We start from the raw sequence: 24,907 nt of genomic DNA on the forward strand, positions 1-24,907 counted from the left end.
AATTTGAGATAAATCCCTCGTGAGAGCACAAAAAATGAGAGCGTAAACAAATGTTTCGTATCAAGTTATTTTTGACTTGAAGCACAAGCGAAAACTGATTCACTGCTTGCTTTTCTGAAACGCAGTTGCTGCGCTCACACGACATGTAGGTGAATGCCGAACAGTTTTCAGTTGCTTTACGGCGCTCTCAAGTGCACCTATCATAGATTAGATTGATACGAATCTTTTGTTTACGCTCTCATATTTTCGCTCTCACGAAGGATTTATCTTCTAGTTGTTGCTGGCAACAATCACACATAAATCCCTCGCGCCAGCTGAAGCGGGTGCCAGAATAAAAAATGTGCCAGCCAAAACGAAAAACGGGCCAACAATTTCGGTAAACTTTAGTTTGACCTACAACTGTAGAGTAGCGTTCAAAAATTATGGGAAAAAGGATAAAAATACTTTTTTTAGTGTAAATATTATTAGTTCGAAGGCGGAGGGTAAATATTATTTCGCATTTAAAAGTTATCACCAAAAACAGGTTTTGTAAATATGAACTACCAATGCAACCAGTCCATTTTGATCACAGAACCTGGAACGTCAACATGTAGGATAAACCCTATCTATTAAATGATGTTAACTATTATATCATAGGTCCGATTTACTGAAATTTCAAAACAATATATGGTTTTCACTGCGAGTTAAATGCGATACAATATTTGACTAATTAATTTAATCGAAATGCAAATTTTACTTAGATTTGTTTATATTTAACTCTAACTAGTCGTATTTTTGTAAAATAAGTTTAAAGAAATAAATATTTTACGACTATCATTTTATTAAATGATTGAAACTATAATCGCCGAAATGTATGTCAAAAATCCCCATTTTCAGATACATTCATTTTTCTTTGGAGTGGCATCATTGATAAATGTTATAAAAAATGTGCATTTTGACAGCGCTCTCTCGAAACAAAGAGTTGCAAATCTATTCATCTATGGCACCTATGTTCCAAACACAAAATTTGTAGTGAGGCTATCAGCACAAAAAATGGATAGCACTAAACTAAAAAAAATTTGGTATACTGAATTTGCTAGGCTTGCAGATACCCAAAGGTAAGCAACTCCATTTTATTTTGAATGGTCTTAACGAGAGAAAGTAACGAACATACATTAAATGTCTGAAAATCAATGAAAGCCTCTAGCGAGAGGGGTTGCCAGGCAAGGAAAGAGTAGTCGAAATAATCAGGACTACACATAGACTGAATGAGTCCAATGTGTTATCAAAGGAATGCTCAAAGACTAAACTGAAGAAACCTATCAAAAAACACAAAAAAAAAAAAACGTATTAAAATAACTCTGTCCGCTTGCCAAATACTAGCAGCTTTCTAGAACCTATGCCACTTGCTGCCTCCAGATCTGATAGCAGTATCACTCGCAGTTCTATGTAGTCTGACGAGCGCAATAACTAGCACAGTATATGCTCGAATGTTTCCTTTTCCGGGGCCTAATTTAAAGGCGTGTGACACATGTCACGAGTAGCATATAATCCTCCCTCTTTAGTGATAAGAATAAATTTTTTTAGTCTAAAGTCGTAAGACCTGTACACGGTCTTCGAAACTTTGCAGCCCCACGCCTAGTTCCACGTCATTCCTGATTGGCATGTGTACTGCTTGAGGGATGCGCCCTTTTTAGCTACTCAACCACTTTTTCATTTGCATCTAACTTTATATGTTCGCGGAACCAATTCAGATGTATATTTCCACTTATACCTATTCTTTCTAGGGATTTCTTACACTCCAACACTCTTAAAGATGTTGTGTTTTGAGAGAGTATTGCCTTAATTTATGCTTAGCTGTCATCGTAAAAACTGACGCGGCTGCAGTTTAAACTATTTTCATCCAGTGTTTCTACTGCTTCGGTTACGGCTTCTGGCATCATGTAAATTGTATCGCCTAGTCCGCCATTTGAGTCCCCTTGCGCTAGCCTTCCATGTCTTTTGTGGCTTTAAGAGCCCCATCAAAGCGCAGGTGGGGAACCATGATGACGCTATGTCCGAGGCATTGAGTCGCGTTGTAGTTGTTGAAACTATGTTATTCACCACCATATCTATAGGTGGAATGCGCAGAATGGTATACAGAGCTACTTTCATCGTTGTTTTCAAGGCCCCCGTTATGCTTAGCATTGACAGCCTGCATACCCTCGCTCAATTTTTTGAGGTAGCTTCTTTTTTGTGTATAATGTCTACTAAACAGCGACTTCATAGCTCATACCTCCATCAGCTCTGCTCAGTCAGAATTTTCTTAAAATTCGCTGTAAATACCCAATGAGTGAAAGAGGTTGACAGACTCCATTCACACCTTAGCATTATTTTACTCTCTCTTCCTGATTGAGCTTCCACGACAACTTACGAATAGCGGCTCTCGCAAATAAAATACATGAAAATAAATGTCAAATTCGGATTCGGATTGGGATATAAAATTTTCTAACAAAATTAGGTAGGCTCGAAATTCATTTCAGACCTATGGTCCCATGGAAAATATTACTCAGTATGACCCATAGATTCAGAAACTGGATGTGCACCTGGAGTTTTTTTTGCCCATACAATATGACCCACCCCAACATACATACACCAAAAAAACAAATCGGAAAAACGAATCGTTGCAGACGAAAAGTCACAGTGTACTTGGGTAGAAAAACTCAATAAACAATTAAAGATTTCGACTGAAACAAAATTAACTAAATTCTTTAGAAAATTCCGAGGAAGGCCGTAGTCTTGCCTTCTTTGGTGTGGTCCGTTGTCCCCTTTACAATTGCTAGATAAAGTCAGAAAAAGGCGCTTTTGCATTTGCATAACTCAGATTGTTATTCACACAAATCAGGCTTATTCTATTTGTTTTTGTTGCTATTGTATGTAGTTCAAGAAAAAGAATATTGTTAAGTAGAACATTTATTGTATTTAATACATTTGCTTTTAAACATTTGGCTTTGGCTATTTACTTTATGACATACTTAATTGTTATATTGACTTGACTATTGTTTTTTGTTTGTTGTAGTGGTTAATACTATTTATGTTTCTTTTTTATAATATTATTTTCATTTTGAATGTATTCTATGAAGTAAAATAGGAACAACCCGCTAGTCTTAAAACGGATCTATGGTGAGATTATGTTGCTAAAGAAAACAATGCTTCACTGCTTTAAACTGTTTCCTAAAATTTATAAATTATTGAAAAAAAAACTTTTCTCCCGCCAATACAAAAAAAAAAACAACATTACAAATCCTATAATTTTAACTCCTTACACCTCAAACAGACATTCGACATTACACAACAAAATCACCACAACAAGCGCGCAATTAACAAACAGTTGATTTACTGTTGCTGTAAGATCAGCTGCTCCACTTGATCGGCGGTACGTAAAAGAAAAGCTGCGCTCTCCCGATACGCCGAGATTACCTGACGCGCTGCCGTTATTTCGTTTTGAGTGAGCTTATGCGCCAATATTGGTGGACGCAAGGCAGCAGCAGCGGCCACATTGGGATCGCTTAAACCGGCGCCGATCATAGGACCCGAATTTAGGCTTGTTGTCATAATCGTTTGTTGTTGTTGCTGCTGTTGTTGTTGCTGCTGCTGTTGTTGCTGCTGCTGTTGTTGTTGTTGCTGTTGCTGCTGTTGTTGTTGCTGTTGTAGCTGTTGTAGTTGCTGTGTGGCAGTAACGAGCGCATTATTGTTATTGATGGAGAGACCGCCAGTGCCGACAAGACTGTTAAGATTCTGCCCACCAACACCCATCACGCTCATATTATTATTATTAGTATTGACGGTAGTGGCGGCGGTGGTGAGTGTGACTGATGTGCTGTTAGCCGATGGCTTCATAGAGAGATCTGTGGGAGTGACTATGAGAAAGATGTACTTATAAGATTTTTAGCTGCAATATACTTAAACTACTAACTTACCATTACCGATTCCGGCCACACCTGGAAAGTAACCGGGATAAGTTGGCGTACGTCCAGCGGCTACTGCTGCTGCAGCAGCAGCTACAAATGGCGATGCAGCTGAAGGTGAAGCAAAATCTGATGGTCGATATAAAGGACTCGTAGCAGGTAATCCTGCTAGTCCACCGCTCATTGTGCCATTTGTCGGCGTATTGCCATTTGAAAGTGCGGCAATTGAGGGTTTTATGTCCAGTCCACTAGTGCTGCCACTGACGCTTGTGTTCGAGCTTAACGCCAACGGTGAACTACGCGCCGAATTAATACCACAACTGCCGCCGCCACCAGCACCAGCCACAGCAGCAGCAGCAGCTGCGGCCACAGCAGCGGCTGGTGTCAACGAAAGTGGTTCGGTTCCATCGGAATTGGGTGTTGAGCGTGCAAAGCTACCACCACCAGCGCCAACAAATGGCAGCGTAGATGTTGTAACAGTTAATAGCGCATCACCTGCAGAAACCGATGTGAGTGTAGAATTACCAGTAACGCCACCTACAGAAGTGGCCGAACTGGTGGCAGCCACTGCGGCAGCGGCAGCGGCGGCCGCTGCTGCGGCAGCTGCAGCAACAGCTGAACCAGGCGCCGGTATAGCATGTGTGATTGGCTCCAGACCGATGCGCATACGTTTGGCATTCATGGATTCATTCTCGCAAGCAATCGCAAGTATTTGCTCTGCCTGCACGGATGTCAAGTGAGCGGGTGTGGGACGGGTCTGTTGAGAAAATGATTATACGTATATAATTAGGACACAAATACTGTCAATAACTCATTGTGTTGCTTGACTTACAGTATTATCCCAACCGTCGCGTGTTTTCTTATTACGTCGGCACGACTTCAGATACGTTCGTATGCGTTTGCGTGAGCGATCGCTAAATTCGGGAAATTGTCTTGCGCACGAATCAATGATTGCTTGTATCTTCTCTTTTGGTTGCTTCGAGATTGGCACAATACGATCGAGATTTTCATCAACAAACAAGCGCACGAACATCTAAAAAATAACAAAAATAGCTACACAACTTCCAATTTAATTTTTCACAGCACTTGCTACTCACATTGAACGCCTTCAATCGCTCTGGATCATGTGTGGCCAATTTCTCATCCAACTTATCATCTGAATCATCCTCCGAACCCTCATCTTCTTCCTTCTGTCCCGATGAGTTTGTCTCATCCTGCGCTTCCATTGGTGAGGGTGCATCTGCGCGCGGCACTGGTGACAAAGATGTATCCATTTTATTGTTAGCTGCTGCACTTTGTGCCAATGCATTTTGGTATTGTGCCCACAAACCACCAACTACACCCAAATCGGGTCCCTCCGTACCGTTGCGTACCGCATTCGAATTCTGATAATTCCATGCTAGCAACATGAGTTTCAACTTGTCTGCATCCTTCATGAGGCCGGCATAAGGATCCGATTCGGAATTATTATCGCCGCCGATATTGCCACCCAAAATGCCAGGTGTGCCACCAAGACCCACGATACCACCGCCGCCGCTGCCATTGCCAGTTACGTCCGTTGTGGTTGTGGTTGCTGCAGCTGGAATGGTCTCCTGGAAAATAAAGAAACAAAGGAATGAAAAAAAGTAGTTAGTTGGATTGTGAGGAAATGGTAAACAAAAAAGAAACTTCAAAAAGTTTGTATGGTTGTTCTTAAAAAATGCCAAGTGTAATTCCACAGAAATGACACTTAAACGTGAAGCGCTGGAAAAAATCGAAAACTATTCGAGATATTTTTATTTATTTATTCGAGATATTGGATAAAACTTACTACAAGGAATATTATTGAAGTGGAATGAATGTGCACCGAATATTATGTTATGCTATGTAATTTTTGTAATGCTATATTATGTTTTATTATATTAAGCTATTCATATTCCTCAAACAATTTTATTATTAATTTGTTATGCTAAGATTTTTCAAAATTTGCTCATGCTTATCGAGTTGTGTTATTTTGAGTTATGCTTTGCTGTGCTATGCTATGTTAGGTTTTATTATGGTATGTTTTATTATAAAACTTTATTTAAAGTTCTGCGATATCATGCTATTTTTACTCATTATAAACAACAATATGTTATGTTACGTTATGCCTTTGTGTTATGTTAAGCAAATTTTTGGGACCTAAAGTGGCGATGTGTCAACAAAGGCAGATAACGCTAAGACTCCGGCTTTCTCGGAGCTGCTAAATGGAGGCCACGCTAAGACTCCGCATTTGCACGAGAAGATGAGTGATGTGACAAAGCAGTCACTGACTGTTGCGCTGATTGATCGCAGAAATCCTTTTGAATAAAAGACTACTGAAACTTGGAGATCTGTATAAAGAGAGGTTATTAGCTTTATGCTTAAGATGATACGGAAAGACCAAGTAAGTCCCTTCCAAGCTTTGATTTGGGGGAGGTGAAACAATAGTGTGAAGATGATTGCGTGCAACAACATTGTGGGCTTGCGGTGGCTGGATGAATTTGTCCAACAGCTCCAAAGGCATCATACGAACGCGCTGCTTGAGGAGATGGATAAAGCGCAGATCCCCACGGCACCAAAAGTTAAAGTATGGATACCATTCGTAATGAAGTTGAAGGATACGCCGCGACTTCTGCAGAGTCCGAACCCGAATATACCGACACAGGATTGGAAGGTACTTACTGCATCTCGCCCTACGGAGAAGCGTCAGTAGTACATTTTCCAAATAAACAAGCACGCGGGGGATATATTGTGCACGCAGCTTGGCAAAAAGTATAAAAATCCTAGCACGCTAGAAGTGGGCGAAGTCGTAAAGGACCTCGAAAGCCTTAAAGCAAGGGGCAGGTGGAGGACGCAGACGTGACGACGAAGGTCTTAGTGGAAGACAAACAGCCAAATGGTGCTGCAAGTCGCGCAGAGGAAGATCCAATACAGCATTTACGCCTCGAGAAAAGAAGTTCCGCGGATAACAATCATAATATGCAAGTACCGGAGAATGCTGAATAGGACTTCGAAAGCCTTCAACAAAAAGGGCAAGATGAGGACGTAAACGTGACGACGAATGTTTTGTAGGGGGAATAAAACTGACCAATGTGCTTCAGTTACCCGTGGAATGCCACAAACAAAGTTTTTGCCAAGAAATTGTTGGCATGGCTGCGCAGATGTTTTTGTTTTAGCAAGTTGGCGTTCAAGTACACAGCAACAACACACTTTCTTTGGCAATGCCACTCCAGCACAGATTTCTGTCCAGATTTTGTTGAGTAAAATATGCCTGCTTCCCATTTGCTTTCAGTCTTCTTATTCCTTTTGACCATCACTTCGCTTTAATTCAAAACGCTTTTTATGTCTGAAGCATTTCTTTGAAGCGAAGAAAAGGCCTAAAAATTTTACTTTGATTTTCAAACTCAAACTATTTTTACACACAAAAATTTCTTCGCCGCGCCTTTTTGGTAGGAGATTTGGAGGGCAAGCGTGTTGCATTGGGCACTGACCGCTTGCTTTTGAGTGACAACCAATCACACAATTGGAGACTTGACCCATTTCATGCCGTCACGACTCATCTATTGCTGTTACAGAAATCTTCGTTAGTCGCAAGTTTTTATTCTAACCCTTGGCTGAACTTTTCTACAAACTTTTATTATAAAGAAAGATTGTAACTGCAAGTTTACAACAAACCTCCTGAACTCATATATACATACGCAAAACTATTGTGCTGATTTTATATTTATCGTAGATGGATTCTACAAACGCAAACATATTTTTTTAATTCATGCAAGGAATTTGCGGCATCTAAGACTTGGCTCGAAGAACCACATAAACTTTTTGTGCATTTTCTATATCGAGAAAAGGGCTTAAGGCGTTGTGGAGACCATACAAACGTACATACATATGTATGTATCGTACTCCATACTCTTCACTTAATGTGTAAATGGGAGCAACTTGTTAACATACATTTCTTCTATATAAGAATATGTATGTATGTATGAATATGTCAATTTGTATATGCCCTTTGGGCAACAATTGATATAGTAAAATTTATTAGAAAGCTGGTAGATCAGCTCTGTAGCAAAGTTTCTTATATCTCTTACGGTTTACTGATTTCAAATGACCAAAATTTGAATTGTATGTGTATGTGTGTGTGTAAGTGGAAACTTCACTCGACTTTTGTATTGTGAAAGTCACTTAACCCCTACCCAACACTTGCTAACTTATCGATGACTTCTTACATATCGCATACATTGTCAAAGGAAGACACGATATGAAGACAAGCAGTTGATTTAATAGAAAGCTTTTGGTCAATATATTTAGATTTTTTCTATAATTGTGGTTTTGCTAACCTTATACTGCTGGATCTAATTTGATGTAATCAATTTTACTCTATTTTAAAACGTATGTAATGAAATCAAGCTACATAAGTAGAAAAAGACTGATGTTTATTGGAACGATTTTCCGTTATACCTTGTCAATTTCATTTCAGTGACACTGAAGATGGCACAACGGTTTGTCTCCAAACTAAATTTGACAAAGCATGACGGAAAATCATTCCAATATACATACTGTATCTGCCAAAAATATAATCTAATTTCATTATTAAAAAAAAAAGCGGATGAAACCATAAATCACTTCATTTGAGCTTATTTAAGATATCAGATTATAGTAATTTCCGGAAATCAATGGAATGCAATTAGTATTGAGTATTCAGTATTTAAATTCCATTAATAAATAGTCAGCAATTGAAAATCATTAATCAGTAAAGTGTGATTAATGATTAATGTGTGCTTGGTAATCATAAAAAGCATATAATCATCAGAAAAACCTCAAAATTCATTAGTTACCAACATTAAAAATAGACTATCTATTAAGAAGACTCTTATAATAGTCTGATAATCACTGAACAGCAAATAAGGAAACAAGCCACAAATAAGCAAACACCGATCATACAGTCAATATTATTACACTGAAAAATGTCATCAACAATAAATGCGCAGCAAGCAGTAATCACTAATGTATGATTAGGTTAACTGGCCTTTTAATAAAGACCTCCATAGACTAAATGAGTCTGTATTGTTAATAAATGTGATTAGTCGTCATACAATCTCAGCAGTCGATAATAACTAATAGTTAGTGAGCATAATACTATAAAAGTAACTATGAGAAGGTATTCAGTGATGCTCACGCTAATTCAGTATTTATGTAACAATCAGTAATCTGTAGTCACTAATCAGCAATCAATCATTAGCGACTAGTCACTGGTAGTCAATAAAATCATTAAGTAACAAGTAACAATAGCCAGTGGAAATCAAAAAAAAAATAATAATAAAAAAAATTATTTATTGAAATATATGTTTTTAATAACAATTATTGCTGTAAAGTCAGTTTATTTGTTGGTAATCAATAGAAAATGCATAGATTGCAAATATATAAAAACCATCTATCAATTATTGATAAAAATTAAAACTGTGCGATTAATTAAAACAAACAGCTCAGTAAATCGAAGAGTCAGTTTTTTTTAATCTCGAAGGAACTTTACGCAAATAAATACTTTATGTTGAACCGTGAGGCCATAAAGGATTGCGTGAATAATTAGAATTAAGTTTAATCACATTTCATTAACTCAATTACCCATTTAGTTATGGTGCTTTGTTAATCGCAAAGCAACTATACTCGGAAAATCGGTTTTCAAAATAATCATATGGCAAATGGGGCTCGATGACTAACTAGAATTTTGAATAATAACATTTCAAATAACTCAATTCATTGATTAATTATAATTAACTAATATTTTGTTTAATCACATTTCATATAGTTAAATAAGATGATTAATTCTTTTTTTTTTTTGTTTATCAAAAAACAAAATCCACTCCAATAATCTCTTAAAGAGTAATAATAAGCAAAAAGGGCCTGTTCAATTAATTAAATTTTTTGCAATTATATTTCAGATAACTGAATTAAATGATTAATTATAATTTTTTTACTAGCAAAAATAAATTTTACTCGAATAATCTTTATAATTAATCGTAACGCAAATAAGGGATGTATGATTCACTAAAATGTTGACTAATCATATTTCAAATAATGCAACTAATTGACTAATAATAGTTTTGAGTAACTAAGCAAGAAATTTAGATGAATAACTGGCTTAATGCATAATGATTAAGCGAATTGGGGCAGTGTGATGAATTTAAATTTTTTTTAATCACATTTCAAATAACTCATTTATCGATTAAATTGGGGCTGAGAGATAAAATACAGCTTTGTTTAATAACATTTAAACTAATTTAATTAACCGACTAATTATAATTTTTTGTTAATCGAAAACGAACGCTACTTTAGTAATCAGGTTTTTTTTTATTAATAATAAGGTAAATGAGGGCTGTGTGTTTAAAGTTCTATTTAATTACATTTAAAATAATAAATATATTGTTCTGTTAATCAAAGAGGAATTTTTCTCTAATAATCAGTTTTGTACGGTACACTAGGGCTGTGTGACTAGTCAAAATTTTCATTAATCACATTGCAAATAATACAACTAATCGAATAATTATAATTTTTTTTTTAATTAAAAATGTGTTTTACTGGAATTATCAGGTTAATGATTAACATAGGCAAAATAATTGATTAGTCGTCGCTTTGAATAATCATGGTTTGAATAAAGTGATTAACCGCCTTTATTGCACCTTCCCATATTTCATATTTTTCCCAATTGCCGTCGCCGATTAGTGTTAAAAATATATATAATTATTATGTTTTAAATTTGCTCAAGTAAAGTTCGATGCTGATTAATAAAAATTTGTTTAATCAAATAATCAGGCGTTTGTTAATATAGCCTACTTTTTTAATTGAAAAAAAAGCACAGCTCAGACCTAAATAAAGTTTGTGCGAAAAAACCCCAAAAGTTTTAGTTTACTGAAAGAGCAAGCGAAAACTAGCATACAAAATCCAATAAACTAATTTATATCCTTTGGCTAAACTTGATTTATAATAACTATTGCGGAAAAGTTTTTTTTTTACATACATACATGCATACTAGAGGTTTACGCCGATCACTTTATCGGCGGCGTGGGCGGCGCGCCGGTTTACGCCGGTGTTCTTACTTTAAAAAGCTTCATTTTTCTATTTAAATAATAATACTTAGGAAAGGTTTTATTTTTATGTATTTAAGGAAATTAACGTTTCGGCCATTTCGGAAAGATCCGGGATTTTTGCTTCAAAAAACCCCCAGTTCGTTCAATAATTTTCAGGAGTGGCTCTTTGCGGAGGGATTGTCCCTCGTTCACTTACTCCAGGGAGGCTTTGAACTTAACCCCGGAAGGTACTGCTACGTCTCTGCTGAAAAGAAATAGAGATACGCAAAATGGTCACACTTTTGTCTGTATATCTCGTGCAAAGCGTAGTTTCACCTGGGATTAACTCCTAATAATCGTGGCGAACACAATTTCTTTAAATCATTTGTGGCTCCTTGTAGGTCACGCACAAAGGCGACTGACGGTTGCTACTAATGGTCTATTAATACGCATGACCCTCGTGGCACAGACCGCATCCAGTTTTTTCGAGCTACAATTCCCGAACAGTAGCAATCCCAACCACCAGTCGCTACCACGCCTCCTGACCCCCACACCATATGCCAGCAAAGAAGCTATAGGACTGCGACTTCTAACTCATATGTACGTCGTCGACGCCACTTTCCTAGAAGCTCTAGGTGTAGTTCCGAAGACTTTCTAACTGATGTTTTTGTCGCGCTATGCTGCCGAGCTACACCAGAGAAACACCTTGAAACGTTAGGGAGTGACTATTCGGCTAAGGATGCCGCCCTCGAAATCATAAGCAGTCTAAGTGAATGTCATTGCGTAACTCATGGGTGAAAATCGTATAATCCTCGGCGCATCTACATAATTAAAATTTTACAAGGACCATGGATACAATTTTTAAAATGTAGACCAAAGTATGCAGACGTTTGTGTTCACAACATTGATTTCAATAGTCTTCGTTAAATCAAAACCATATTTTAGAAAGGATGACCGCGTAGCTTCAGTTTTAAGACTAGTTCGACTGTCCACTACGTTAGGGTAGTAGCACACACGGTCATTAGCTCGACTGTCTTGGAAAAGCTTTTGCTTCACCACTTTGGGTGTTTTTGCGAAGGACAAAGCATCACCTGGTAAATATATGTACCTATATATTCACATTTGTAAAAGGAGCCGTAACGCGTAGGTTATATTTAAACTTGGTTGGTATGCTATAAACAATGTGATTCACTCCAAGGGACTAGTTTGGATAGGGCCGCCAACCGTAGGAAATGTCAAATCGGGAGACTTGGGTGTTGAAGGATGAAGTGTGAAAATCAAAATTAACATTTCAGACGCTTTGTATAGTTTCGCAAATAAACCACAAGTGTTTAAGTGTAAGCCCGAGTGATTTTTCAAACCCTTCTCATACGTAAGTATGAGGTAAGAATCATTTCAAAGGAGTGTTTATGGCCCTAGAAGCTACTAAAGGATTTTGCATCACTGATTTCGCTTATTCGTTCAGCCAATCGCAGTGTAAATGTTTTTTTTTAAATCGGCACCTTTTTTGGGTAATTTGCTTTTTTTAACAACTTTATTATAAAACTTTTCTTTTAGTGTTTTGTTTTAATAACTTGGTGAATTGGGTGATGCAAAGTCCGTGTTAAGCTGACATCGAAGTAGCAGTGAAGCGCATCCGTTGATACCACTTTCGACCATATCCGACCAATTTTCGACATGGACAATAAATGGCCTAAACAGTCTTAAACGAGTAGAAAATATAGTAACGATCCGGACGCCGCCGCCGCCGCCGCCGCGCCGATATTTTTGACATTCGGCGGTGGCGTGCGAAAAACGACTAAAATCGGCGGCGTCGGCGGCGTATATCTCTAATGCATACATATGTGAAAAAAATTTTTACTTCTTTTGAAGTTCTATGCACATATATGTATATGTTTATATAGAGTGGGTAAACATGCGTGAATTACAAATTGGAGATACAGAAAATTAAGACATAAGGAAGGTCTGTCTTAAGCAAAATTTTTTGGCCACAAAACATCCCCAAAATTTTAATTTCTTTTCAAAAGTTTAAGTCCTTTTATGTTCTTAAAAGCATACAAAAAAGCGCTGTGCATGTCTGTGGTTAGTTGACTCTTTTACTACCACTTGCATGAATGCTTCACACGTTTACGTATGCACACAATTTACATATATACAAGGGTACAATGCGTTTCTAAACTTTCTTAGAAATCAGCGTCTTCGCCAATCTAAAAACTACCACCCACCCAACTCACAGCACAAACATTTTTGTAAATTAGTTAACCCTTATACATATGCTCTTAATATATATTTCAAAACATTTTCAACTTCACAACAAACAGACCGCAAATAGTTTCTACTAACAGTTTGCTGGTAATTGCGCCCGAAAGTAGACTTTACTTATTTTACTATACACAGCGAAAGGGTTGCTGCAAAGTAATGTGCGCCAAGTTCTACAGTAAAGAAGCTGTAGCAATAAAATTAAAAAAAATATATTCTTGATTTCTTCTGCGTTCTCTTCTCCACATCTTCGTCTTCTGCAAATTCTTGAAAGCTATTTTAATGAATTGCTTGAGTGTAGGTGTGTGTAATAGTGGGAAGTGAATATGTACTATTTCAAGATTGTAAGTAGATAATATTATTGCTCTTACTAATTCGTAATCGTAATACTATGCGTTAGTGTTCATCAGTATTATATGTAGTATTCTTGAGTATTTGAACTTGCCATCCCGTTTAGCGTTCAGACGCAGACAGAAAAAAAACCATGTGAAGTGTAAAGGAGCGACACTTAAAAACACGCGGTTACGAAACTATAAAAAGCGAAAGGGTACTAAAGCGTTTCAAATATTAAGAGAAAGCATAAAAAAAACATTATATTGGAAAATATCAAATAAAATTATGTATTCAGTAAAATATAGTGAAAACAGGTTTTAAGAAGACTTCGAATAACTGCCTTTGCGTTATGTAATATTCCCTTCAAAGAAAATTACATTGTTGCAAAATTCAGTATTTTCAAAATGAACGAAACTCTTTGAAACTGTGGGAAACTTTTTGGAAACATAACGAACTTGTTTGTAAACCTAACAAAACGTTTTGAAAACTTAACGAAACCTTTTAAAAAGCGAACGAATCCTTTTGAAAAAGTAACAAAACTTTACTTTTTATGAAAACTTAACGAAACTATTTGGAAGCCCAACAACCTTTTTTGAAAACTTAACGCAACTTTTTTAAAGGAAATTAACAATTTTTTTCGACTACGTGATCCATGCGGATTAAAAGAATTAATCCCAATAAAGTTTATGCAAAGTGAACTACTAATCGACATACATCATTTGAAAGCGTGACCATTTCCAGTACAAACTTCGTTTAATTTATCCCATTTTCTTTTGACATTTAATAAATACGTTATTGACTGCTGTAAACAAAGGCTGTACTTGTAGCATACTTTCAGGCAGATTTGCAGATATTATATAACGAAAGTGCCTAAAAATACACTTCAAGTTTGTAGAAAAAATTAGAATGAAATATCACTTTAAATAGGTATGTCTAAAGTCTTAAAGGAGGCCTGAAAAAAGTAAACAGTGATTTGTAGGGAAAAGGTTGCACTTTTAAAAAGTAAATGTTGTTTATTTAAAGACATGTACGTGCCTGAAGTTTGATTGGTGCAATTTTTACAGCAAAATATATAATCGGCTCAGCCAGGAAATGGGTTCGCTCTTATTTAAATTTGAATTTCTCATCAAGCTAAATGTAACAAATATATTTACACTTTTTTTAGAAACCGCACGCTTTGCTGCGCCTAAATGTAGACAACAGTTGAAACGAATTGAAGCACCCATACCTAGTAAGCTACAATACATATGCATGCGCATGTATGCGTGTGTGTTTTTTTCGAAGTACATATTACGCTGTCCACTCTTATTCAACTTTACTGACAGGTTTTTATTTGAAATTAATTTTATTTTGTATAAAATAAAATATCTATGTATCAATGGTATGCAATGCAGCGCGGTAATGCTATAAAATATGCAAAATAATATAAAGCGGCGTATGTGTGTGTGTACGAGTGTGCGCATGCATGTGTATGTGTGCTTGAGTGCACGGTTGCGTGTCGAAAGCGAAGCAAACTAAAATTTAGTTCCATGGCTGAATGAAACAATAACAAAACAAAGCACATACACACAGCAAAAAATTGATAACAGTAACAGCAAACCACTTGATATGCGCCTAAATGCATGCCAGCAAATTTAATGTAGAAAAAATTGTTAAATGCAACTATGTATCAGTATCCTGTTTCATGCAACAGTGCTGGTTGCATGCTTCCCCTTGAATATGTAGGTAGGTGAAATGGCTGCGACCCTGGTCGCCCAAGTAGCTATTTAAAGCCGTTTTGATGCCATATAACTCGTCAAAAACGTACGGAATGTTACGGTCAATGTATTACAACCAGCCAGAGTTGTTGATAACATAAAGAATATTCGGGATTGCTATCACAGATAGACCTCTGAGGTCTTCTAGAAACGGGTTTCCAAGGAACCTTAGTTGGGCTCTAGCTAGAGCCGGACATTTACACATAAAGTGTTCTACTGTCTCCCTGGCATTTGGATCTTTGCAGCTTCTGCAGTAGTCGTTATACGGAATGCCCATTTTTTCCGCATGCGTACCTACTGCCCAATGACCGGTGCAGACTGCTATCAGTTTGCGTGTGTTGGCCCTGGATTTGTTCAGAAGACTTCTCGTCCTCCTTCCATCATAGTTTGGACAAATGGATTTTGATATTGCACTGGTGGTGACGTTATTCCACTTTGTTTGTACTTTCTTCAAGTAGAAGCTTTGGATATTCCCCTTGGCTACTGCTAAGGGTATGTCTGCTTCGACACTCCCGATTCCATCTTGGAGCCGTCAGTGTAGATTTGGATGTCGTCGATCCTTATGCCCGGGTTTCTCTTCCACTCTTTCCTGCTTGGAAAGGCGGTATTACAACCGTACTCAAACTTCCGTTTTGCGAGGGTAGTAATCTGTCGCGGTACTACATGTACCATCCGGAAGTTTATTTACGATACTACTATGCCCTTGCTGAGTATCCTTCCAACACTCAGACTCCCTGAGTCTCAGTGCGGTTTGTGACGATGTACAAAGTATATGCAAGTCGATAGGAAGCAGTTGCAAATATGTATGTGTGTGCAATTTTTTTAGGCTTAGCATTTCATTTATTTACTAAAAACGTAAAATTTTTTTTGTTTTATTTTATTTTAATAAAAACAAAACACGTTTCAAACTCATACGAACAACAACACAGCGTTAGATGAACTCTAAAAAGCAAAAAAATAAAAACAAAATATTTTAAAAATGAAACAAAATTAATTCAATTAAAATGAATTGAATGTCTAGGCAATGAAATAAAATAAATTACATTTAAAATACAAACATTTAGCGTTCAGCGAAAAATGTTGCAAACTACAAACAAAGATGCTGAATACAGCAAAGCATAGAAAAAGCGTAGTGAAGTAGTGCAATACACAAAAAATAAATGCAATAAATTTGCTAACAACAAAACCTTGCAAAAAAAGTTGCACGCATGTACACATTTTTGTACAGAGAAACCCCTTCTAACGAACACCCCTACTAGGTGGATACCACCCTTGGTCGGAAAGTTTTTATGCAGCAAGTTTTATGTAAATTTTTTTGAACAAATTTCCCTCCGTTGGCCGTACTTCCCGTTGTTGTTGTAGTAAAAAAGCTTCGCTTCATTCAATGGGTGTGACCACTCACAAATTGTCAACACAGTCCTCTAAGTGGAGTCCAAAGAAACTAGCAGTTTCAACACTGTTAAACTATCAGGATGTTGCTGTAACAGTCGCAGGTTCAACAATACAAATGAAAAGTTGATTGGTGTATACATACTGATAACGGGATTCACCGATTCTGTGAGGATTATGCCAAGGACCTCCTTATGCTTTTCTGGATCAAATGACTGTGTAGGCTGGTGCCGAATCTTATCATAGTGCTAACGGAGATATTTAATTATCCATCTCGGCGGCATGGCAAGATCAAGCAGTTGTTTGCTAGAGTGTACAGGTTTGTGACAATTTAGAAAAACTGTCTTTCGTTATGTTCTTCAATGATGAGCCCTTTTCTCGCACTCTTTTGGGGCACGCGGCAGTTTTTTTGCTATAAAATGAGAAAACTCTAAGAACCGGAAACTAACCTCTTTTCGGCGGACACTGAGACCATACAGATTGCCTGCAGTTAGATTAGGTTGAACTGGTTGGTCTTTAAGAACTTCACATAAACTGACTGTGTTCATAGAGTAACCAGAGGCTTATGCGACGACCAAACTGAAAAACCCGCTCAAGAATCATAGCTTATTTAATAAATAGCTACGCCCTCTTTGAAAATGCTAAAAGTTATCTAAGGTCTTCACTGAAAGATATGGTGCTAGTAAAATCAACAAATCGGTTCTGTTGTTTTTGACTTAACGGAGATTCGGTGAAATTGATCGAATTATAATTAATTCGACCGAGTTCTTTGCCAAACGAACAAATTAGTTTAGTCATTTCAACAGAAGAGAAATTTTCGCTCTTAAGTTAACAAAATTATGTAAAATTTACAGATTCCTGGTCAATCTAACTGATTTTTCTGTTAACACAACTGATCTTAGAGGGCATTTCAACGGCGATCAACTGTCAATACATGAGCAAATTTCAAAGAGAATTTTACGCTCACTGCGCTCTCTACTTTGTACTTATGACGATGGTGCCACTTGTTAAAAAAAAACACCAAAATAAGAAAACCATCAAATCGAAAAAACACACAAAATGGGAAAACGACAAAAAACTAGTTTTTCAGTTATCAATACAAAACAAAAAAACGCTTTTTTGAATTTACTGTGCAAAAATTATGAGATACCGGGACACCTATCTATCGGGTACAATTTTGCAACTGCTCGTCCAAGCGAAATGCAAAATTGCGCGCTCTTGTTGCAAAAGTTTCGTTTGAACGAACAGGATTTTTCCAAAATTAGTAACATTTTGTTCAAGTTTTTACGAATTTTCACCCACGCGAACGAATTTAACAAGATAATAAAAAACATCCTTTTTTTTCAACTTAAAGAGTTTCGAAAATTAAACTTGCCGAATTACATGTAAAGTTACTCCAGTGGTGAATTACCTTCCTGCGATTTTATTCTTTACTTTTCTATAACTTACAAGTTCTATTTTTAAAATGTTACGTCAAACATTTATACTACAAGTTTTGTTCGAAACAATCAAGTGTGGCAACTACATGCGAGAGAAGAAATTGAGAATGAACTGAGCTGCAACTGAAAGAATTGAGAATCAGTTTTGTGACTACTATTTTCATTTCTATTTGCAAAGCGAAGTTCAAAACTATAAATTAAATAAATTATAAAATATAAAATTTGGTGAAAGTGCGTTTAATAAAACAAAATAATAAACTGTATAATGTTTAATATGTGCCAGCATATTTGATGTAGCTCAATTGACGTTTGGTTAGTAAATGCCACTGTGGTATGATGGTAGCTTGCTCCGCCTGCCACACCGTATGCCCTGGGTTCGCACCCCAGGCAAAGCAACATCAAAATTTTTTAAATAAGGTTTTTCAATTAGAAGAAAATTTTTTAAGCGGAATCGCCCCTCGGAAGTGTTTGGCATGCGCTACGAGTGTACTTCTGCCATGAAAAGATATCAGTGAAGACTCAACTCATCTGCCTTGCAGATGCCGTTCGGAGTCGGCCTAAAATCTTTCCGGAGGTTATCGCGCCTTACATTTATATATAACTTTTTTTGTTCATTTGACTACTAAAACGGTCAATTACGAATTAACGATTTGTGCGCAGTTGATTCAACATCTTGTTGCGATGGATAAAAATTGACAGAAATTTCGGTTGAATTGACCCGTATTTCGGTTGATTTGACCAGTCTTTTTCTTTCAGTTTACCATATTAACGCTCTAGACCTGAAAATTTGATTAGATGCGACCTTTGACAACAGCGCTACGCCTGGTTTCACAAATTTCCTACTTGGTTGATTATGTGCAGCTACTGTCTCCTTTCCCAGTCTACTCCCTTTTTTGATGTTTCGCTATGCGGGATTATCGGCTTAATGATCGCCTGGTTGTCAATATAAAAATCAATGCGACTGTAGTTTGTCCAATTATTTTACCATATCACTGCTGCTTTGACCACGGCAGCCGCTTCCACCTGAATGTTGTGTGATCTCTCAGCTTGTATGATCTACTTATCGCTGGATCGACATAGTAAACCATACATCCTCCCTTGAGCGAACACCTCCATTGGGCGGACAAAAGTTGACTGACGGTTAGTGTGCATCCAAGGGATGTTTCACTGTAAATAGTTGCTCGCTCATGTGTGTGTGTATCGCATGCACCTACACACGTATGTATGCACTCTTTGCCTTTGCTCATTCGCGCACATTATTTGTTTGCACTTTGTTTTTTAGCCTTAACTTAGTTTATTTAAATTCTATTGTTGGCATGTAAAAGTGCGCCAAAAACTAATTTGATGTGACCACTTCATAAGTGCACTTTCCATATATACAATTGCATACATATACACATACGTATATAAGGCTGTATCAATCGGCATGTTCATATATATGTACATATAAAGTTAGTAACTAGAAATGGTAAGCAGTTTGTATGTCAAATACTAAAATTGTATTTACTGTGACTCTCTACCAATCTCGCGCCTTCTACGAGTATTAACTCAAAATTGTGTAGTTGTGCTTAATCAAAGTATGTATGTGAGCTGATCTGTGAAATGTTTGCACAGTGTTTTGCAGATACCTTAAAACGGGTTAAAATTTGAATGCGATAGTATTTTTAATACTAAGTAGATCCTAAAGGCTGCCAGATCACTGCCGGCTCTTTCTGGGGGAAATTGTGGTTGTGAAGGAAGCAGCAGAGAGTCTGAAGGAAGCGTGCTTAAGCTGCAGTCGCGTCAATATATATATTGATAGTCAGGTGGTGATCAAGGCAATAGACTCAAACAGTACTTCATCAGGAAGTGTCCTGGAATGCGAATAAGCATTGGAGACACTTCGCGCAGGCCGGACCATGCATCTATAGTGGGTTCCCATTCATAAAGGGAAAGAAGATAACGAAAAGGCCGATGAGGCAAAAGAGGATGCAGCAATCGATGAATCGATCCCAATCCGTTTGGTAGAAATCAAAGGAGCCAGTAGTTGGAAATGATCCATCAATCAGGAAAGACGTGAACAGAAACGCTGGGCTGCAAAATTTCTAAGATGATGGGAAAGTCGTACGATGTTAGACTCACAAAGTTTCTCCTTTGCCTTAAGCGGTAAGACTTCAAGCTCACGATGAAACAATAAGTATGAGAAGTAGTAACTTAAGACAACCTTCACGTGCTAGGCCAACACAGATCGGTAAAATTTAGAAAAATTGTAGACCCAGAAATGAGCTAATACTTTTCGAAAGATCTTTGGTTCGCTGAATCTGAATTCCGTACAAGATTTTAAATTTCGGTTTTTGTTTTCGGGATACTCTAATCAGAGATTCTTAATCACGAAACTAACATTTTCGGCTGCATTTAATACGTCATCATACCGTTTGAAAACGCAATCATTTCTCAGTTTTTAGATTTTTCCAGAAATTTACTTGTGATATATTGATACATACACGGTTTTGTACTTTACGTCCTTGATCGCTGCGAACAAAAGCAAAATATGTAGCATACTTTCAGGCAGACTTTCTTAAATTGGCTTTAGGGTTTTGTAACAGATGGAGTTGGCGTATATACTAGTTCCTTTTGTTTTAAATGTTTTACTTTATTAGTTGAATATAATTTCTTTTCGAAATTACATAATTTACATACTACTATATGTAGTTATTGAGTAACGAATGCGCCTAAAAGTAGACTACAAATTTATGAAAAAATTTTGTATGCAGAAAATATTGCAAGCCTTATCCACTTGAAAGCACAATAGCGCAAATCGCACAAGGAGCTTTTTAAAATGCAGTTGAGTGACAAATGTGCCTAAAAGTAGACTGCAAATTTTTGAAGTAATTTTATTTTTGGTCTTTTTTGACTAAAAATATCTAAATATTTCACACTGTGCGCTGAATAAATTCACAACAGTGGGAAGTAACGCTGACCATTGTTTTGGTTGTATTTTTGGGCTGAACGCATCGGCAATTGACTTTATTTGCCTGTGGCATGGGACATATGCAAACAAAGCCAGCAGTGAAACATGAAACTGGTCAGAATTGCAAAGTAGTGCAAAACTAGAATTTTATGGCTGATACCAAAATAGGTCGATAATAAAAACAACAGTCTTGTGGATTAGAATACGGCGGCTACGCTCGTTAGCCTTGTTATGCGAATGAAAGATGGTTTAGAAAGTATTTTTATTGGAACCCGCCTACGGAAGCAAAGTAAGAGGGCGTCCTCCACTCCGCTGGAAGGACCAGATGGAAAACGATTTAAATTCTCTTGGTGTTACTAATTGGCACTAGCTAACTCAACGAAGAAGCGACTGGCTCCACTCTATGTTGTATAATGAAGAAACCACTTGAGATTGTCTAGCTGGGTTTGAGGTTCATACTAGTATAAACAAGCACATATGTACATGCCTATATATCAACGGATCTGTATGCATATTTCTACGCAATTATGCCTTTGTGCATTGGTAATTTGACAAGCTCATACGGGTAGCCAAATCTGCTGTAAGTGTATTTGTTTGAGCGTTTGCATGCAAGTGGATGCAACAAATCATCAAACATTCAAAGTTTGAGTTACATAACGCCACAATAAGCGACAGTTGATGGGTGTAAAAAAAAGTATAGAAATATATCTGGCATATGCAGGACAGACAAAAAAATCTACAAAATTAAATAGAAATACTAAAATGCAAAGCAACAACAATGTTGTTATCAAATCAGCCAACAAATAAGCATAGAAAAAAGCGAAATCATCAAAACCAATAGCAATTTTGTGCTTTTGTGTGCATGTAAGTGTGTATTATGTGTATATATGTATGAATGGGGTATTCCGTCCCATTTCGACCAATTTTGAACCCGAGAATTGGCTGAAAGTTTTTCTTCTTTTTCTAGCTTACGAAAGACGTTTTTCAGAAATTTTTCAAATTTTTTCATCCAACTCAAAAAAAGTTATGAATTTTTAAAAAACGCCGTTTTTGTTTTCAAAATGCTAGAACTTTTTCAAAATTTGACCGTTATACTTTTCGGAAAAAATTCAAAAAAATTTTAAAGTTTTTGTTTTTGTAATTTTTCAGTTTTGCGACATTTTTCGAATTTCGCCGTTTTTTTTTTCTCATAAAAAACTTCAATCAATTCTGCAATCATCCCCACTAATCCCGGAGTGGGCCGAAAATTTTTTTTATTTAATTGAAAAAAAAACTTAAAATTTTTTTTTGTATTTTTTCCGAAAAGTACATTTAAAAACATATTAAAAAAAAAAAAAATGATCCCAAACGGTCAATTTTTGAAAAAGTTATAGCATTTAAAAAAAAACACCGTTTTTTTCAAAATATTTAAAACTTATTTTGAGTTGGAAAACGGTGTTTTTTCAAAATGGAATAACTTTTTCAAAAATTGGCCGTTCTTTGGGATCATTTTTTTTTTGTAAATATGTTTTTAAATGTACTTTTCGAAAAAATACAAAAAAAAATTTTAAGTTTTTTTTTTTTCAATTAAATAAAAAAAATTCTCAGCCCACTCCGGGATTAGTGGGGATGATTGCAGAATTGATTGAAGTTTTTATGAGAAAAAAAAAACGGCGAAATTCGAAAAATCTCGAAAAACTGAAAAATTACAAAAACAAAAACTTTAAAATTTTTTTGAATTTTTTCCGAAAAGTACATTTAAAAAAAATTTTAAAAAAAGACCCCAAACGGTCAATTTTTGAAAAAGTTATAGCATTTTGAAAACAAAAAAGGGTGTTTTTTTTTTAAATTCATAACTTTTTTTGAGTTGCATGAAAAAATTTGAAACACTTCTGAAAAACGTCTTTCGTAAGCTAGAAAAAGAAGAAAAACTTTCAGCCAATTCTAAAGGGGTCGGGTTCAAAATTGGTCGAAATGGGATGGAATGCCCCTATATAAATTTATATATTGGTCAATTTATTTTTTTAACTAACAACGTAAACTATGTGCTGCAGTTTTTTTTAGAGCCTAAGCAAATATGTATGTGTGTACGACGACACACGACTCTCTGCTTTCCCCGCTAACACAATGCAGCTATGTAATTACATATACTGGCTAGATCTAGGCTTATTTACTGTATATCAGGCTTTTCGCATATCAAATATATTTTCTGTATTAGTGTGTGAGTGTCTGAGAGATGGGCAAGCTTTAGCGGTGCACCTATGTGCGGTCCTATGTGCATACGTATGTACATATCTAATTAAAAATGGCCCTTGAAAAAAAGATGTGATAATGCAAAAAAATATATTTAATACATACAAAGTATATATACATATATATGTACATACCTTAAGCATATAAATTAGTATGCTAGGTTCGTTCAAATCGCTACTATCACGTATAGTTGTGCGAAAGATTTTTTGAAAAAGATATTAGAGAAAATAAACAAAAATTTGCACACGGCGAATGTTACTAGGACATGTTTCTGATTTTCACTTCTTCAGGAGCTAGCTTTTCGAGGTTTTGAACTCCAAACCACCTGCATTTATACTAGTGTTATATCAGATGCCGTTTTAACCGCAAATTGTGTGGAATATTTTTAGGTACGTTCAACAGAACTGGATCAGTGACATTGGGCTTTATAGCACTGCATTATTAGCAATGCTTACGCTGTTCAGCATTATATCAATATTATTTATTCATATTTGTTTAGCCAGACAGGCTGATATTCCTATGCACAATTTTTATTTTTCTTATTGATATTAGAGATAAATAATAAAATTTGCACACGGGGAAGGTTGCAGGGACATTTTTCTGAATTTCGCTTCTTCACCACCTACGTTTCAAGTGCTGAGTTTTGAACTCAAAATCACCTGCATTCATACTGGTGTTATGGCAGAAGTCTCTATCCACTCAGCCATACGAATTCCCTGATTTTGTTTAACCCATTTATACGCAATCAGAAACATATATACTCTACGTTTTTTTAAATAAAAATTGCGTGGAATATTTTTAGGTTCGTTCAGCGGAACTATCGATGACACTAGTTCCGTTGAACGCGCCTAAAATTACTCCACACAATTTTGACTAAGCCCGCGAATGTATGTACCTAATTGAGAATTAAAGGAAAAGCAAGATACGAATTACAAGGCGTGCAGCGGGGCATTCAAATGGTTGAGGGGATAGTGTGCAACATTTTATAACTTTTCTCTAATATCAAAATTAAAATCTTTATTTGAAATCACAGATTTGATAAGAACTCGAAATTCTCACACCCAACTTGCTCTCTGAATACCTCTAGATGGAAAATAATATAAAGCAGAAAACATTTTGAAAAACAAGATATGTGTACGACTCTGTGAGGAATGCCCAGACACATTTATTGAAAGCTCAATAACTTTCCGAATTCCTCCTTTGCATCATATATAAACATCTTTGCTCACGGAGTTGGGAAATAGCAAACGTAAGCGTAGTGTGGGATTGGTATGCTATATGGGGAAATACAGAATGTAAGCGCAAGTGTAGTGACCACACTGTAACGTAATAGGGGAACAGTGTACCGTGGTAGAGTTGAAAGAAATAGAGGTACATGTAAAGAAGATGAAACAAAAGGGGGCTAAAAGTAAATAATAGTATAACAACAATGATGCTTATGGCTATTTTATTCTTATCGTCACGCTTGCGACGAAAAAGAGAGGAAGGGAAAATTAAAAGGAGCGGTAGGGGAGAGGAAAGGAAAGTCATAACCGAAATCGAAACCGGACGGCGTGTT

General features: G+C 36.4%; 1 protein-coding gene across 1 annotated transcript in view; it reads right to left on the reverse strand.

Annotated features, from left to right (window-relative positions):
• Positions 1-1,470: 1,470 nt before the first annotated feature.
• The window catches only part of LOC137239693 (uncharacterized), a 92,332-nt gene continuing 68,895 nt past the window's right edge, over positions 1,471-24,907 (reverse strand). Inside the window, exons 2-5 of the mRNA XM_067765278.1 lie at positions 5,024-5,518; positions 4,759-4,959; positions 3,939-4,683; positions 1,471-3,878 (exon numbers count right to left, since the gene is read on the reverse strand). Of these exons, the coding sequence (XP_067621379.1) occupies positions 3,355-3,878; positions 3,939-4,683; positions 4,759-4,959; positions 5,024-5,518 (1,965 nt within the window). The 3' untranslated portion in view covers positions 1,471-3,354. The remainder of the gene's footprint in view (positions 3,879-3,938; positions 4,684-4,758; positions 4,960-5,023; positions 5,519-24,907) is intronic.

Source organism: Eurosta solidaginis, chromosome 2 (assembly GCF_040869045.1).
Source record: "Eurosta solidaginis isolate ZX-2024a chromosome 2, ASM4086904v1, whole genome shotgun sequence".
Taxonomy (NCBI): domain Eukaryota; kingdom Metazoa; phylum Arthropoda; class Insecta; order Diptera; family Tephritidae; genus Eurosta; species Eurosta solidaginis.